The 19237-nt window shown below is 39.1% G+C and overlaps 1 protein-coding gene across 2 annotated transcripts in view; it reads left to right on the top strand.

Moving 5' to 3' along the window:
- The window catches only part of fat2 (FAT atypical cadherin 2), a 91671-nt gene that overhangs the window by 36431 nt on the left and 36003 nt on the right, over positions 1-19237 (top strand). For both annotated transcript variants that reach the window (XM_023398141.2, XM_087171709.1), the window contains exons 13-16: positions 629-782; positions 1705-1938; positions 5978-6367; positions 17297-17508. In XM_023398141.2, the coding sequence (XP_023253909.2) occupies positions 629-782; positions 1705-1938; positions 5978-6367; positions 17297-17508 (990 nt within the window). The remainder of the gene's footprint in view (positions 1-628; positions 783-1704; positions 1939-5977; positions 6368-17296; positions 17509-19237) is intronic.

Here is a 19237-nt window from a genome sequence, read left to right on the forward strand (position 1 = left end):
TATGCCCTATACAGTACCTGTCCCTATACAAATAAACATTGAAATCAAATAGAAATTAATTTGACCAGCAGAGACTTTGTGGTAGATGTGTTGTGGTTAATCTTTGAAGTTCAACTTTAAATTTTATTGTTGTATTTTGCCAAAACATAAAAAATCCTGAAAAATATTTAACATAATTTGGTATAACTGTGAGTATTCATATCTTAATAAATGTTAAAACCTTTTCTGTCTTTTTTTCAGACACCTTTGTCCAATATGACTTTAAAGCTACAGTCAATAGTCTGCTCTACCTCTTGATCCACAGCTGCCTAATGCTGCTACTTTGTGGGAACTGTTTTTCTGATGTTGGCTCTATAACAACCATCTGAATTTTAAATTCATCATTCTTTGAAAATAACCTTTGATGTGAAGACTAATCACTTCTAATGTAACTCTAACAACAATGCTGACCACCTCTAAAATGTTTTAATATCACCTTTTCTCCCTTCATTACTGTAAACCCGAGCCCTGTTGCTGGTTTACCGCTCGCAGCTATATATCATTTTATTTATCCAGCTCTCAGTAGCTTCACCTAGAAAAGTGCTATGCAAATGGAGGCCTGATTATTGTTATTATCCTCCTGTTCCAGCTGGTCTACACAGAGGTGGTGATGGAAAACTCGCCCTCCAGCATGTTTGTGCTGAAGGTTTCAGCTTCAGATCCGGACGTGGGAGCTAATGGCCAGATCTCCTACACCCTCCACGGCCCTGACGCAGACAAGTTCCATCTCAACCACAGGACAGGTATGATGGTGTCTGTTTGGGGTCAAAACATGAGCGCACCCTCCAAGTGAACTGCGCTGAGTGTTTGAGTTGGCGATACCATCGGCGCTCTGCAGCAGCTACTCACAGAGGCTCTGTGCTGACAAGAGCCAAAAGCATTTCTTTTGTCATTAGTTATTTCCCCTGTTTTCAGAGGCACCTCACTGACATCCATCACACTTTATTTCTGTCATAACATCTTCGTCTCATTTCCTCAATGCCAGCTGATTACCTGGAGGATATCAGAGAGTTTTAAGCCGCACTAACAGAGAGGTTGTAGAGACGGTAATGTTACTCATTCAGTGGCTCGACACTTTGGTACAAATATCTTGACCGTTATTTGATCCCAAAGGTTGAAGTAACTTTTCAGTCAGCGCCACCAGCCTAACACTTAATGATTGGAAACATGTAAAACTAAAGACTGAATTTATAACAGCCTCACCTTTACTTTGACATTCATGCATATACAGCAAGGAAGCATGCTAAACAACAGCAGTCTACTCATCATTGTTGGTAATTTAGTGACAATTTAATATTTGGTGAACTGGTGAGCTAGCCGCTAACATGATCGCAAACTGTGAACATGGTAAACATGTTAGCTCAGGTGCTAACAAGACAGTAAGTTACCACAGAGTTTATTCAGGAAACACTTCTGTCCCATTTACCTCTGACTCACAGACCATTCATCTTTTGTGGGGCTGTTCTCTGGAAGAGCAGGGTTACATGACATGAAGTCTATGATGCAACACAGCTAACAGGCTATGATAGCATCCGTGACGTCCTTGTTGAATATTGAAAAAATTAAGGAAAATGTTCTTTGGACACATTTTGTACATTAATATTCAGTTCTCTTGTAAGTAAAAGATATTTTGTGTACTTGTATACTCTTCCCGCCTTTCCCCAGGTGAGCTGTTCACTCTGGCTGTGTTGGACCGTGAGAGGGAGGTTGAATACAACCTGGTGGCGAAGGCGACGGACGGTGGCGGGCGGTCCTGTCAGGCAGACATCCTGCTGATGATCCAGGACATGAACGATAATCCGCCTCGCTTCTCCTCCAGCCACTATGAGGTCACTGTGTTTGACAACACGACCATCCGAACGCCCATCGCTGTCATATACGCCAAAGACCCAGACACTGGTAGGCTGCTGTTGAGTTTTACTAACACTAATGTGTTGTAATTATTGCCTGCCCAGGGATTTTAACTCTTAACCCTGGGACTCTTACAGTCTCTCCTACTTATTAGGCACTAAAGGAAAGACCGTAAGGTGGATTAATCAAAGTGTTTGTCTTGTTTGTCTTCATGATACCAAGCGAAGTCACACAGCCTCAGGGTTAGGGCTTCAGTATGCCCCGGACAGCATGCCTGTCAGGTTGTCGACAAATCAAGATAGGGCTTCAGTTTTATGTTATTATAAATAATATATATATATATATATATATATATATTGATATTATTATTGTTATTATTATTATTATCATGCTGTATTTTTTTTGTTTCATGTTTCTGCGTGTCCATATTTTATGTTGGTTCGAATGCGTGTGCTTTGGGTTGTGTTTTCATGGTGAGTATGTGAAACAGTGTGTATAATGTGCAAGTTGTTTAATGAACCAAATGGAACCAAACAGACTAATAATAGTAATTATGTTCTTTATTTTTAAAGCATTTTACACAACTCAAAATGTGCTTCACACAGGGTAGCAAATTAAAAACAAAATCAAGTTACAGCAGGGCAGCAAAATAAGTTCAAAATCATATGATAAAAGACAAAAAAGAAAAACCAACTCCAGTGATGTAAGATAAAAGAAATGATGAAAAGGGGATTAAAACTGAATAAAAACACAAACAAAATAGATTAAAAACTCTGTCAAGGGTTTAAGAAGCTCTGCTCTGGTGGGAAGGTGAAGGCTTGAAAACAAATGTCATGGAAATGTGGCAATTAATTAAGGTCAAGAAAAAAGTTTGAATTAAAGAAATCAGTTTAGGATCACTATTACTTGCATAAAGTTTGTTCAAGTGTTCAGATACAGACTTTAAATTCTCTTCTCACATTAATGGACCAAACTCCTTGTTCAGTTCTGATTCAGTGTTTGTTTCTCTCTTTCATCCTTGTTCATTTATCTTGTGCTCACTCCCTCGTGACTTTTCTTTCTTGTATTTTTCTCTTTCCTGTGATTTATATAAGCCTCATGTTTTGTAGCCCCACTTTTACAAATTTGTCATTTTGAGTCTTTTAGCAGACAATTTGATCTCACTGTCTTTTTAATCACGTCATGTTTTACCACTGAACAAATACAAAACAAATCTGAACCAGTCTCTCATGACTGAAGTGAGCCGGCACAGTGTGGTGCAAATTTCCGCTGCACTGTTTGAATGTTTTATTAATTTGTTGCCTTTGATGGTTGGTTAGTTTTTAAGTGTCGGAATAGTTAAGTCAGATAAAAGTAAAGTAAAACCGAGACTTTCTTCATTGGAAACAAGTTGTAGAGCTCAGGCAGAGTAGGCGTGTGTGGTGTTTGATGTGCCAAAGGATGGTTTTCTCTCACACACACACACACACACACACACACACACACACACACACACACACACTCACGCGCACATACAGTATATTCATTTTAAGTAATTTATACAAACAAACACATGTATTCACACTTGGATAGTCAGAGTTCACACCTAGCTGGATCAATAAAAATGCACAAAGACATCTACGAATACAAATATTCTGCCCATACAAAGACTGGTACACACCTACACAGTAAAGATAAACAAATTCAGACAGGTAGAAATTCACACACACATTAGACTTACACACACACACACACACACACACACACACACACACAGTTGGGTAGGGAAGCATGAGCAGACAGAACAGGTGAGCCACTCCTTCAGATGTGCAGCAGCTTGTCCTCTTTCTTTACACCGGCAACTTTTCCCACAGAGAACAATGACGACTTTTTTTTTCTTTTTCTTGGATGTTTTATTTGCCAAATAAGTTTATCAAGAACATTTTGACATGTTGGAAAAGAAGAGAGTGAAGACACAAAAATACACAAAGTGCGTGTTTGGCAAAAGGTTAACAATCTGTTCATTCAGATGGTTTAAATCTGAAGATTTGAATGTAACACTGAGAAATTTGCTGGTAGATCTGTATGTAATAAGATAGATTTGTATCATTATCATTCTTTCCTCGTTCATTCAGAGTGAAACTTGTCTGAGCAGTTATTGTTTTTCAGAATTAGATTTCTTTTTTGGCGTTTTGCCTCTTGAGCATCAGGAAACATGAGAAAAGAGAGAAACCATCAATAACATGATGCATGAAGTTAAACCACAGCTGCTCTAAAAATCAAAGATTTGAAGTTTTGACCTTTTACTGTAGCGCCATCTTTAGGCCAATTAGTTTGTTAAACTCAGTACAAAACTCCATCACCCCCCCCCCCACGGCTTCTCACTGTCAAACCATCTGTTTGTCGAAGCTTTGTCTGAGTTAAAAATGTTGACCTTTAATCACGGCACTCCAGTGAGTCTGTGTTATTATCCGAAAACAGAAGTTTCCAAACGTTTTATCTTGTAATCACAGAACAAAACCTGACAGACTACATGTTCCTGTGAGCTGCAGGGGCGTGTTTACACTATTTTTAGCAGGGGATCAAGTAAAGGCAATGATTGAGGCAATAATCATTGCTTCATGGTTTTTCTCACCAATAATAATAAAAAGGCAAATTTTTGCATAATCAGAATTTTGGTGAACAGTTTAGGTAATTATCACAGGTTGGAAGAGGTTAAAATATTTCCCCCCAAAAAACAAAAACACAAACAATTATGGAAAGGTCAAAACATTTTGTTTAGTTTGCACAGCACATTACTCGAACATTACTTGAATTACCGGCGCAGCGTTTCTAGCCTTTACAACAATGGTCACGTGACGCTACTCAGCCAATGATTGCGACACAAGTCAGTGAGTGAGATACACACACACACACACACACACACACACACACACACACACACACACACACACACACAGTGCGAGAAGAAGAAGAAGAAGTAGTCGGAGGGATAAGTGTGGAAAGTGGGATAGAAGAGTTGTGTTGTTCTGGCCTCCAGGTTTAAAACTACACTCCCAAAGTAAAGACCATTGGTCTTGTGTTACCAGTTGTGTGTTAACCAGCCTCATGTCGTGTTAGTTAGAACTTTTCTGCAGGGTCGTTATCTAATGGCTCCATCTGTCTCTCTTTCCATCTGTGCAACACTTTAGTCGAGAACAAAACATCTAATCATCTAATGACCAGATTGTCATTAAGTTTGCTCTGAATATTCATGGTCACAGTTGTTCGACTTCTCTCAGTTTTGGTGATCCTGTGACCTTTCATCGAGCACCATGATCAAATTCAGTGGACAGATTGCCTTGAAAATTTCCAGGGCACTTTTATGCTCCAAAAGTAGTAAACCCTTGATTTTGTTGACCTTTGAACTGTATGACTTGCTTTACTCCAACTTTAGAGTGTGCCAGTCAGTCCATCCAAAAAACTTTGGTTTTGTGGAAATAATGAACGTTGCAGCCTCTTTGATACAAATCAACATAGATGAGAAGACAGGATCGTACCTTCAAGTTTTGTTAAATTCATGTCTGACATAAACAGTTTTATCTATTGGACATGAATAAAGAGAGCATACATTTCCTTAAATCAAATACTGATGATTATTTCAGTTGAAGTGTCTATCCAGTATTTTTTTAATCAATGTTTTTGGCACACACATGAAAGTTTCTTCAACATCAAGATCTTATGATTGCTGTGTTGAAAGTTGTATGTTGTTTTTGGTTCTTTCCCCAGTGCTTTGACATCATGTCCTGACTTTTAAACATAAACACACCTTGTGGAAATCCAGGTTTGGTTTTGATGACAGTAGCAATTTCTCGGCTGATTTGTTTTCCCTCAGAGATAAGACTCCAGGTGTCACACCGCAGCACGTCTGTCTGTGCCAGTATCCACCTCATACACTGAAACCAAACACAATGACATATTAGAAGTGTTATGTTTGTCCTTTTTGAATAAATATTGAATAATCAAACAGAATCAATCGTCGTTGCTGCTGCTGCTGCTGCTGCTGATCTAATTTTAGATTTGATTTTGTTATTTATTAGTTATTTCTCTCTGTATTCGTTCTCTCCAGGTATAAACTCTGAGGTGAAGTACTCCCTCCTGGCGGGCGACGGTGGTTACTTCTCTCTGGACGAGTTTTCTGGGATCCTGCGGCTGGAGCGACCTCTGACCCCCGACACCCCGCCCACCTTTGAGCTGAAAGTAAAAGCCACTGATCGCGGCCTGCCCCGTCACCTGTACTCCATCGCCACTGTGACGGTGGACGTGGTCTCGCTGGACGACTACCAGCCCGTCTTCCTGAGCTCGGAGTACACCGCCCAGCTCCGAGAATCCTTAGCGGTTGGGTCGGAGGTGCTGAGTGTCTCTGCACTCACCAGAGACGGTGGAGGACCGGATCATGTCGTATATCGCATCATCTCTGGCAATGAGGACGGGCGGTTCCAGCTGGACTCACAAACAGGTTAGAGTAGTTTTACCCATCTTTCTCACACTTTATTTACAGATGTGCACATCTGGTCAAGCTGAAGCATGACATGAAATAAGTGAAATATTCGGTTTTTGGCTCATAGTTGAAATGGACCTAAACATGTGGAGCTACAAGACTTACCATTGCCTTTTTTTTTTTAAATTTAACATTATCTGTCAATAATCCCCTGCCCTACTTATCTCAGTTTGACTATCTGTCAGTGAAGGAAACACTGGAAGCTTAAGTGAATATATTTGCTTTCTTTCCAAGAGTTGGATGAGAATATTAATCCGACTCTCATGTCTGTAATGCACCTCATATAGTAGAGATGGGAAAGACCTCCATGTGAATTCGATCACATTATCACACTTAAATTTTGGTTTAATTACACCGACTTTAATGGTGGGAATGTCCATGTTAATGTGGCTGAGTATTTATTAAGTATTATTAAACTCCGCGTTGGATAAATTGGAGGCTTCTCAGCAGAGTTACATCTTGAATTCTAATGTGAACATTAATTAGAAGTCAGAAATGTATAACTATGATACCTCTGATATGGCATGAGTGTTTCTTGGCCAGTGGTCAAGTGCATGGCTCCCCGCAGCTTTTCATCATGGTGAAGCTCCACAGAAGAGCTGGGCAGATAAATAAACTTTAGTTTGACAAGAAATATTTGCAAATATTCGCTTTATAATCACAAATAGCTACATTTGTTTCCTGATCAAACAAACTAGATATAATGTGTTTTAAATTAAGTCTTTATGCTAAGCTACGCTAATCGCCCCATGGCTCCAGCTGCTGGACAAACTTAACACACACAAACAGAAGTGGTATCAATCTTCTAATTTCATTCTAAAAAGAGAAGCGATTTAAATTAATAAGATACTGAACTATTTCAGTAATACAGTCTCCGTTTGTGTAGTAACAGTAACAACTATAAAATAAAATAAAATAAAATAAAAAAAACAGATTTCAAAATAGAAATTCATATTTAAAAAAATTCATATAATACCTTTTGTTGCTGGACCTCACAGCTGCAGCAGTTTTTGCTCTTGAAAAGCAGCTGCCTGTTTTCTGCCATAAAGCAGAATTTTTACATCAGTTCTTGTGGTATAAATCCACTTGGACTGATCTAAAACTGGTGGCGATAAAAAGCAATAATGATTTAATCTAGTTTCCCTCCAAGGTGGCTACAGGCTGACAGTCTACTCATCAACTGTCTATAATGTGTGTAATGTCTTTAAAATTAATAACTGCAATGTTTTTTGCATATTAATATGCAACTTCCCAGATGAAGGCCACAGTGTGAAACCCTGTGGGCACAGTTATAAATTATAGATATAATTAACCACATAATTTCAAGATTTTACAGATAATTAGAGGAAGTTCCTGTCTGTTTTCTGTTTAAAAGAGTTCATTTTCTATATCGTAGTTTTGTTTTTTGAGAATGAAAGTTTGATTATTTTCGTTAAAAGTTGAAGTTAGTTAGTAATTGAGCATCTGACCTAAAGTTTGTGCTCTGTCCCCTGCTGGATTTAAAACTTGCAGAGTTTGGGAGTGAACTGCAGTCTGCCCTTTGGACTGTGAGGGACTGTCTCACGGCTTGCTGCCAATAAATCATTAAAGACCAGCTGGTCAGAAGAACCACTCTCATTGATCACTGTCCACTGCATTTGGTCTCATTACTTGGGGAGAGCAGAGGGTTTAAAAGTTTGAACAGCCGGGGTGTGGCGAACAGAACCTCCAGCTGAACCCAGCAGCAAAAGAAAAACTAAGCTGGACTAATACACAGACGTTTGTAGGAATACATTACACATAGCGGGGTTCTTGATATTCTTGGTACATGCTTGGGCAGAAGATTTGTATTTATTCATGAGACACATTGAACTAGAAGTCACAAAGTGGTATGAAAAAGTGTCTGATTGCATGAACGTCCAGACTGAGAAGTCTCTGTAGGGATAAAAACCTCAGGCAACGTTCTGATGTCGGTGCTGGACTGAGACAAGAATCAGAAGTGAAATTGTTTTGGCTCCACTCGGAAACTAACCCCAAACTTGTAGTAATTACAGCAGACTTCAAAGAATTTGTTGTTAAGGTAGTTAAAGTTTTGGTGTTGATTTAAGGGGGTTTATTTAAAGTGAGACCTCCTTGATTTGTTTTGGGAAACTGCTCTGATGACTTTTGAATGTGAAAATCAGGACAGGAAGAGGATAGTACCTTTACAATCTAGGACATTTCCTGTTCAATTGTTTCTGTCTGTCTCTCTCTGCTTCCACTAATCACTATATCCCCAGGTCAATTTACACACACTGCTATTTTCTTTCTCTTCTTTGTTCATTCACTCACTAACTAACTCAGGTGTTCAGGAATGAAAACCTTTTTTTTTTTTCCACAAGCATCATGGCCAATATAACCAGATTTATTTCACTGCCAATGTGCAGTACATGCACACATTCACAGCAGTTGTGTGTGTGTGTGTGTGCGCGCGCGCTGATGAAGCGTCAAAAAGCCTGAACTGCAAAGTCAGCATTTGTGCAAAGAAATGTCAGTGATAGGAATGAAAACTCGAACAGATCCCATTATAACCAGCTCACACTACTGCCCTAGAAATCGATTCAAGGCCGTGAACTAGTTCCAGAAGTGGTCTGTCTCAGAACTGTTGTGTTGTTCTCCTGTTTAAACTTTAAAGAACTTTCTCTCAACTTGCATCTAGACTCGATTAATACACCGATCAGTATATATGATTACTGCAGCCAAAATGACTGAAATGGCAGCTGCTTTTCTGAAAAAAGATGATGCAGTTTACTGCAGACTACACTATTCATATGCTGACATTTATAACTTTGGCTTTGATAATGGAAGTAGAAGTTACGTTATATTTTTGAGCGTGAACCCAATGAGATCATGAGCATTTAGTCATGAACAGTTGGTAGTTAGCTTAAAGCATCTACTATCAACTATCCCTTTAAGAAAGTTGACTCTCATTCAGGGACTGTTTTGTCCCAAATTCACGACATGTTTGCTGTCAGACCACGCACGGCTTCCAACAACCTGGATGAAAAGGTAACCTTAAGACTTAAGGATACAGATGTTGAAGTTTAAATTTAAATTGATGGAGTCAGTTGAGGTGAAAGGCCTGAGAATTAAAGGGGGAAAAAGTCCCACATGGATTAATTTATTTATTGGCTGAGAAGTTGAGGTTTGATTTTATTTGATCTTGGCTCCTAATACTGAAATGAATGATCTGTGACATTTTTAGCCATTCTGCAGAAATTAGATCTTGCAAAGCTTTGACAGAAAAGATCTAAAAGAAATACTGTTAGACTGGTTGAATTTGTGGTCATTCTAATAATCACCAGACTGATCAAGGAACCACATGATGGAGCGTGGTTATAAGAACAGAAATGAAAAACTTGTTTGTGTTTTGTGAAGAGCTCACTCTGTCCCATCTGTATCACTGCTGCTCTCTCATTATCAGAGGCTGAGAGGAATTTGATTCATCACAAAGTTGATTAAAACACAGACAGTAGTACAAAGTTCTCTTTGTTTTTGTTAAAGTTAATTTTTAATTAGCTTTCCTCGTCCTCATGATGAAAAGAGGATGACTCACTGGCTTGTTGAGACCACTGCTGATAATTTATGAGTTTTGTTTTTTGATGTCCACAGAATGATTAAATATTATATAAATAAATTATGGATGTACTGCGTCATCTGGAAACCTCTCTAAGGAAGCCGTTCAGAGTGCAGTTGTAAACAGTATATCTGACACTGGCCCTCAGTCAGAAGGTGTTTTTCAAAACACTTGACACACTGCAGTCGGTGCTGAGACACTAGGTTTACCCAACATGACAGTGTAAGTGTTTCTGTGAATCACAGAGAAGTGTTTCAGTCCACACAAGGTTCGCTGTCAACCCCTCACATCTGAGACACTGATTCACAGGGATGAACAGTGGAACATGCAGCATGGAAAATATAAAACTTCTCAGTATTATTGTCACTATGAGTACATCAGTATAAACATTACTTTGATGTTTGTGTGTGAATTTTAGCTTGTAAGACTTGTTGTCATCAGTCATATTCACATAGATGTGCATTCGTGTTCAGATGAAAGTTTTTGGAAAGTCGAGCTGCATTTATAGTTGTTTTTTAAGGAGCTACGGCACATGCGTGTAGCTGCTGTACAGTATCTTTGAATTTGAATCCTAACTGGAACCATTTTAGACTCAGATTGAAACAGTTTTTTAAAGAGGGATCAGTCGTCTGTTCCTGTTGAGTTTCGTGTATTTTAACGGCCCATCTAGGGGCGAAGCATTGCAGACTAGCTCAGGTTTCAAATGCTGAGGCATGTGGCAGTGGTTAATGCTGTTTCCTTGTCCTTGATAAACAAACAGTGGATTAAAAAATCTAGCTACAACAACTGCACTGCAGCAGTTTCCTGATCGGTACTGAGAGACGAGCTGCTGGATAAAGAAATCTCCCCCTTGTCTTACATGAATGTTTGTAATTATTTCAGCTAAGAGAGAAGAAGCAAATGGCATAACTAACAAGAATCATCTGACAAAGAAACAAACACATTACACTTCAGTAAACAAGGCGCACTCCCATGTAAAGAGGAAACACCTGCTGTCTCCTAATAATGGAGAAGTTGAACAAAAAGTTACGTTGAATAGGAATGAGGTTTAAGGTCAGAACTGGGTTTAAGTTCAGGTTAGGGTGGGAGCTGGACTTGGACATATAGCTGTGATGGTCAAGGTTAAACTTAAATGTTACTCTCTGCACCAACAGAGCTGCATTCTGTATTTTATCACCTGCTAACTTCATGTTGTACACGTCCGTGTTTGGTTTCAATAATCAAATCAGAAATTAAGTAGAGACTTAGAGTAGGGAAGAGCAAGGGAATACTTTATGGTAATGAGTATCGTGTGTGTGTGTGTGTGTGTGTGTGTGTGTGGTTTGTACTGTGGCCCAGTTACAGTCCAAGAAAAGTTAATGTTGTTTATGTTATTTGAGTTTTAAATTGTTGTCAGTTTGAATCACTTTAAGCATTTAAAAGTCTTGAGTTTGAGTTTCTAAAGCCTGCACTTGGTGTGTGTGTGTGTGTGTGTGTGTGTGTGTGTGTGTGTGTGTGTGTGTGTGTGTGTGTGTGTGTGTACACAATAAGATATGGGAAAGAGAGTCATTTAAGTTGACAGTGATAAATCACCTGCTCCCAGTTTCTTCTTTCTGAGAAGTTGCTTCACGCTGTGCAGAATGAGCTCAGACTGCTTTGAGCAAAACACAAAACACAGATAGGAACCCTTATTGACAGGAACTTGGGAAGCACGAGCTGCAGCACACTAACCACATCTCCGTGTATATTAAAGACACAACATGCAGGAGCTTAACAGCTATAAGTCACTGCCACAGTAAACCTCACACATTAGCATAATTACCTACAAAATCACGACTTACAAAGAAGAGAGCCAGCCTCTGGTGGTCTCTGCAGTTCACAATGTGACACGTGTGAATGTGGAGGGAAATGTTAAAATGGAAATTATGCCCAGTAATAGTACAAAAGGGCACAGTTTTGTCTTTATAGAACAAAAGGAGCTTTTTGAACTTGCAGCAGTGACAAGTGTTGGAAGGAGGGAAAGGTCGATGGGAAATCGGTGCAGTGACAGTCTCACCTCTTTGTTAAAGAGGGAATGTGTGTCAGAGGGCATTTTGAATTTTTGCAAGGTTCCCAGCTGAGGTTAGCTGGATGGATCTTTACTTTGACTGTGTTTTTATAGGTTGTTTTTTTTATATAGCAGACAATAAAAGAAACAACATGACTACCAACCTCCTCCGCCTTCTCCAGCCGACCACACACAGCCAGAGAGACTCGCACCAATAAAACCCAAAAGCTCAACAAAATTTTGATAGATCAACAAATAAATAGATAAATAGAATAAAAAAAAATTGCCGTCAGCTTCTCCCGGTTAGGATTCCTTCCTCCTCTGCTTCTTTCTCTGATGACTTAAAGATCCAGATGTCCGATCACCAAAATTCTTCATCTGGTTAAAATACATAGTTAAAAATGACCAAGATCTAAAAAGTGTATTGTAATAATCTTTAAAAAATTAGTCACAAATATATAGATTGAGATTTCTATATATTTTACATTTGGAAAAAGGCTCAATAATTTCCAAAAACAGCAGGTCACCATAGTTTTTAGCAAATGTTGCTCAAACAGGAGGATGTAGCGCATTCGATTGGGGACTATTTACAGCGACGGATTAATCCACACATGGTGCTCTAGTGAGCATTTGGGACAACAGATCAGTGTGTGATCACAATCAAACTACAGTGTGTGTGTGTTCATGGTAATGAAGGAACATGTAGCAGTGTGTCTCACTGAAGTGTTTTTAATCATTTTAGGAAACAGTGGAGCTCTACAGCTCAAAGGAATAAGATACATCAGGCTTTTGATACACACAGTACTTGTTAGTAGGATACATTCATGTTTGTTTTATCAGTCTTCTTAAGGTTGGGGTTAAGATTTAGGGTTTAAACGTGGCGGATACACACCTTTAATTCATGTTACTCTGGGTCAGAGTCTCATAACTATGAGTCAGATGTGACTCAAACGTGATGTGAATGTAGAAACTGTTTATTCATCCTGTCTGCTAGAAGTGTGTGCTCTTAATCAAGCCACTCAAACATTAGCTGGTGTTTAAATATGTAAGAAATAATAAGGAGAGCTGCTCCGTGATAAAAAAAAAGATTTTGAATGTAGTGGCCAAGTAAGAAATAACAGAAGAGTATGAGTGAGATGCAGAGCATTGATATGAGCTCCAGTTTCTCATTCAGCTGTCTCTCAGCAGAAGGTAGAAAAATAAGCAAATGAATAAATAGCAGCTTGGATCATTCTGACTCAGGCTGGCTGTGCAAATCTCCTTGATCTCAGAAAAATCAATAAAGTCAGATCTGTGCTGTGTGTACGTGGTGCAAATAATTTACTTGTTGAAACCTGGAGGTGTTTAGTTTGTGGGGAATGGTAGATGGTTGTTTTTGTTGGATCCCATTTTGTTTTGTCATAATGAAGTGTGGTTCAAGAGACTGGCTGGCAGCCCAGGAAAACAGGCTGTGGGTGTTTCATCCACACATTCTGCTGGATACGACGAGCTGCAGCCGACAGATACTCGGGCTTTGTGTGGTACAGTAAGCTCGCTGTCAGAGTCATCCAGTCTTTTCAGAATTTGTTCAGCATAATACTCTAAAGATTGAAACGTTATTAGTCGACCTCCTGCCTCCAAGCAATCGTATCTATAAAAGCTGGCAAGGACAGTTTCACTACGGCACAAATTACATGTTTAGATTTGGTTTGTCGGCAGTTGAGCAATATGTGATTTAGATTGGAGTTTACCAGTGAGTCACGCTTTATTATTAAGGGAAGAAGAGAGGAGCGGGAGGACTGAGAGGGGTACGGAAAGGTGTTAGAGAGATTGTATGAAGAGGGGAAAAGCAACTGAAGCAGCAATTCTGCTGTTGTCATAAATGTAATGTTCTTCATATGTTTGATTCTTTTAATCCAACAAAGGATGAATGAGCATTGTTTACTCTTCTTTCTTAAAGGATAAGGCTGCAGTTATTATTGTCAACAAATCCCAAAAAAAAAGACCAAAACCAACAATGCATTAGTCCGTCAACACTTACTGACTTTCCTACTCTGTCTGTGGCTTTCAGCTCCAAACCCATTCGATCCTACTGAGGATGTAACTCTTTACAAATGATTCACAAATATATGGTTTCATTTTATAAAACTATCAGTCATTTCCAAAAACGGCTGCTCACTGGTTTCAGCAAACGTTACTCAAACAGGAGGAAATAGTGGATTTGTTTGGGAATACTTCAGTGGTGGATTAATCCACATTTGATGCTCTAGTGAGTAGCAGCAGATCAGTGCATGTGGTATTGAGTCAAAATAAACTACAGTGTGTGATCGTGATAATGAAAGAAAATGTCACCCAGTGCAGCAGTGTGTCTCACTGTTGTGTTTTTAATCATTTTTGGAAACAATGGAGCTCTGAAGCTCAGAGGAATAAGATACAGTATATCAGGCGTTGGACACACAGACAATAGGGGATTAGTTGATTATATGAAAAATAAATATATATATATATATATATATATATATATATATATAAATATTGCCAGAATTATCCTTTAAAAAAAAAAAAAAGAAACACCTCAGAAGAAGCTTTTCAAGAGAAGACAGCCTTCTTTACACAAATCTACTATCAGCTTTCTGCCTTTGCTCATCAGATTTGTTTCTTTTAGCGAGGTGAACCTCTACGCCAATAATCAGCTGAAATAAAACATGTACCTTATTTTAGTCCGATAAAGGTTTGAAATAATATGTTACATTTTGGAAGAAGAAAACAAGAATGTTACTAGTGGCACTGAAAGTAATCATTTTTTATTTTTTTATTTCTAATTAATTAATCTGCCAATTACATTTCACAGCTCAATCAGTCAGTTTATCCGTTAATTGTTTGGTCCATAATATTAAAATTAAAATTTGTAATAAAATAAATGAAATACCTGGGGATGTAACTCAGGGTCGGCATTTTTGCTTGGAAATTGGATTAAATGATCAATCAATTATCAAAGTTAATTATTTAATCTGAAGTAAGTAGTTCGACTAATATTTTCCAGATCTAGTAACCAGCAAATTGACCCATTCTTTCCATAGCTTTTCCACTCTTTTATAATAGTATTAATAATAATGTATTAGTCACTCCTCCGGTGCAGAGTCAAGTTATTTATAACCAATAGAAAGCGCACACTCCAAATATCCAGGAACACGGCTGTTGATGAAATGACCAGAGGAGGATGAGAGCAGGAGGTGAAGAGGTGACTCTGTTAAAGTGGAGCAGCTTTACAACAGATCAGGTGAATGAGGACTTCAGCCCATCTGGACTGAGAGGAGTGATTCAATAACAAACAAAAAAAGTGGACATGACACAGTATATCCCTTTAAGAGCTCTGACGCCTCTTTTATCGCTGCCATAAACTGAGATTAGACTTCACATGTGGATGACAGATAACACATGGAGACGGCAGCCAGCTGTGGAGAGATTTATAGTTCCTGAAAGGTTAAACTCACAGCTTCACTGAGCTGACAAAAGTGAGAGTTCATGCGATATGTCACGTGATCACACACACACACACACACACACACACACACACACACACACACACACACACTGTGTGTTTGACTTATGGTGGATATTATCATTCACAGCGGCTTGCTTGTACCATAAGAACATCCATTTTAAACAGCATATTACGTCTGTCACTACATAATATTCATCCTGCACTCCAAAATGATGGGCATTCAAGCTGAGCAGCGCAACAGTAGTTTACACAGAGGGGGGATGATGACAGTTCGGATGTGCAACTGAAAAGCAGCAGCCGTGAGAGTCGCTGATCTGAATCAGGATTCTTTCAGCTAAAATCTCGTCCTGTACAGACGTTTCCTTTGTGAGTCATTCGGTCATTCTTTGTGTCTGTCTCTTGACTTTTCATGCAGCACTAACAGTTTACACTGATCCAACCCCTTAGTTGTCTCAGCAGCATGTTGAGCTCAGTGCTAAGCTGGAGAAAGGATTAGTCAATTAATTAGCAGATCTGCAGAAAATAATTCATCAGGCGTTTTGATAATAATTAGTTAATGAATCATTTTAGTCATTTATCAAGTACAAAATGTCTCAAATGTGAGGATTTTACGTTTCCTGTGTTTTATCTTGCTAAATCGTGTTTTGGACTTTTGATTAGAAAAATAACAAGAAATTTGAAAACATTATCTTGATCTGTGGGAAATTGTGTTGGACATTTGTGACTTTTTTGTGACAATATTGAGACTAAATGATTAAAAAAATCAAAAATCAACCGATTAATCAACATGAATAATAATTGTCAGTTGCAGCCACTATGCCGGATTACGTGTTAACATGCTTAATTTGAAGCATGTCTACACACTGCAGCACAAGCTACGGCCTAGACTGATGGAAGTTGAGCCGATGCAGAGCGGTGACAGTTTCAGAACATCTCAGTCTCAGCGCCTCCTACCGGCCAAACTTAAAACTCTTTGCCACACAGGTGGTAACTACAGATCTTAATATTGCAAACTTCCCAATTTTGTTATTTTCCCTTTTTCATCCATCCAGTGTGTTTTTCCTGGTGAAAAAAATAGCATTACAGCCTCAGTGTTACTGTTTACCCCTCTAAAAAGTCATGGAAGCTCTGGGAATGTAAACTGAAAGAATAACTTGAACCTCAGATGTTTTATATAGCTGTGCCATACTCTGTGTGGTGTTTAATGTGATCCATATCTTCCCACAGTTCAGCCTGAAATATTTGGTAGCCAATAAGAAAAACTTGGGATCTTGACTTGAATTTGAAACAAAGTTGTGTGACTCTGACGAGTGCTCAGCCAAGCAGCATGTATTTGTAATGATGGACCCACCGGTGAATCTGATGAGGGTGAAGAGGTTGTAGAACCACACAGAACGAAACCAAGACCATGCTCATGTGTATTATGAATCCCGCTGTGTTTCTGCTCATAAACTGCTGCAGGCAGCTTGGTGAACTCTGTATGTTTTGTATCAGAGGTGAGTGTTTAAAATTCAAGGATTTTATCACCCGTGACAAATCCTGTAACATTAAATCACAACACTGCACACCAGTGCACTTGTGTTAAGCCACCTGGTCAATAATGCAAAATAAAACCTAAAGTATCTAACAGGCCTGTGAGTTGAACTTCCTCTGATTTAATTTCGATCATGCAGTCGATTTTTCCGTTTCTCATTTAGATTTTGTACAAATAGGTCAAACGACAACAGCATCTACTTATACTTTTCAGTAAGAATAATTCAGTGTTCACTCTGTGGACTGCAGGTCTTCTGCTCCTCATCGCACCGCTGGATTTTGAAGTTTCCCGGGAGTACTACCTGTCTGTGGAGGGAAGTCGTGGGAAGTCGTCTCTCAGCGACATCACCACTTTTATCATCAACGTGACGGATGTGAATGATAACACACCGGCTTTCGGACGGGGCGACTACAGCACTGAGATATCAGAGGATCTGACGCCTGGAAGCCTGGTGATGAAGGTAGAGATGAAGGCACATACATATGTAGTTACACAAAAAAACACTTGCAGAAATGGACGCCAGTATTTGTAGATATACAGTACATACAAAAATGCTGTACTCGTTGGGATGTGATGGTATGCTGAATTCACAGTTCCACACGTGCCTCAGTTTTGGGGTCACGGTTTGCTGGTTGAGTGTAAAGGTTTGTAGCTCATTGGCCAAATTTCATACAGCTGTTTACTTACCAGTCTAGAAAAAACGTTGTGAGTTCAGCGTCAAACTTTTACCCCCCCCACTCGCTGAGAGCTGTCTCCAGAGGTGGAAAGCAACCCCCTTGTTTTGCTTCTATTTCTATGACTTCTTTTCTTCTGCTGAGGTTAGCATGCTAACCAGCTAACTCCAGCCCTGCCAGCCCATCTCCTCACTGTAGCGTCCAGTCTGAAGAAGTAGCTGCTCAGAGGACGTATTATAATCTCTTGTACTGTAACACAACGATAGCTGAAGATCTTGTCAAAACTGGTAAGTAAACAGCTGTTAATGCTAAGGCTTGATATGTAGCAAAAACAACTGGGGCCTTCGTGTACAAGGCTGATAAAACATTTAGTTAACACAACTACACGAACAGTTTGGGAAGAATACATGTACCGTTACACAGGATGTATACAAGACGTTTTAGGGTAACATTGGTGTTGGACCTAAATGTTGACAATAAGCAGATCATTGAGAAAACTTTACTTCAACACCAGCAACTGAGCAGGTGAGTGACAGTAAACGTCCTCAGAGCACTGCACAGCAAGCAGGGACAGAAAATGTTGAAGTGAAGGTTACATTACATAAATTAATGCACTTTATCATGAATTCTTCAAGTACACACACACACACACACACACAGAGCACACGGCGGCACATTCATACATCATAGACACAGAAACGTAAGTAATCTTTAATTGAATCACTGAATTGAATTTTACTTTAGATTAAATATATTTCCAAAGTTCAATTTAAAGAAGGATATTTCTTCATTATCTGTCACTTCAGAACATAATTTTCTGTGCCCCCCCCCCCCACACACACACACATATATTTCTATCTTTGTGAGGACACTCATTAACATATTGCATTCCCTAGCCCCTTACCTTAACCTGACAGATAATAAAATAAAAAACAAAGTTCAGGCTAAGGCACTGAATTCAATTCAATGCAAGATAATCACAGAGATTGATAATTCACACCGTAACAATAAGGCAGAATTAGATGAACTGGCAACCTGTCAATGACGTACATACACAAAAAAAACTGGTGAAACACACACACACACACACACACACACACACACACACACACACACAAAGTTATCCGACAACATGTCAGCCATCATGTCAGGCCAGCAGCAGAGATAACACAGCAATAACACAGCTCAGTGGCTCGCTGATGGTCAGACCACGGCTGGATGATGAGTCTGTAATCACATGGTTTCATATTTGACATTTTTTCTTCTCCTCATCCCCTGTTTCTCTTTCTCAGTTTTTACCATTTAACTGCACCATGTCACTGTTTGAAATGTTGAACTGTTTTCCCAAGATTGTTGGAGAGGGTCCTCTGTCTGGAGAAAATTATAGGATTCATTGTTAGGAGTTAAAGAATGAAGAGGAAAACAAGGACAGGATGAGCTCAGACCAAAGTCTTATTGTAAGAGGTCTCCATTTCAGTTAGTCATCTTTCTCTATTTTTAAGCCAAAAGTCTTTT

This window comes from Seriola lalandi, unplaced genomic scaffold (genome assembly GCF_002814215.2).
Source record: "Seriola lalandi dorsalis isolate HSWRI2012SDOR001 ecotype SW California unplaced genomic scaffold, Sedor1 jcf7180002054972, whole genome shotgun sequence".
NCBI lineage: Eukaryota > Metazoa > Chordata > Actinopteri > Carangiformes > Carangidae > Seriola > Seriola lalandi.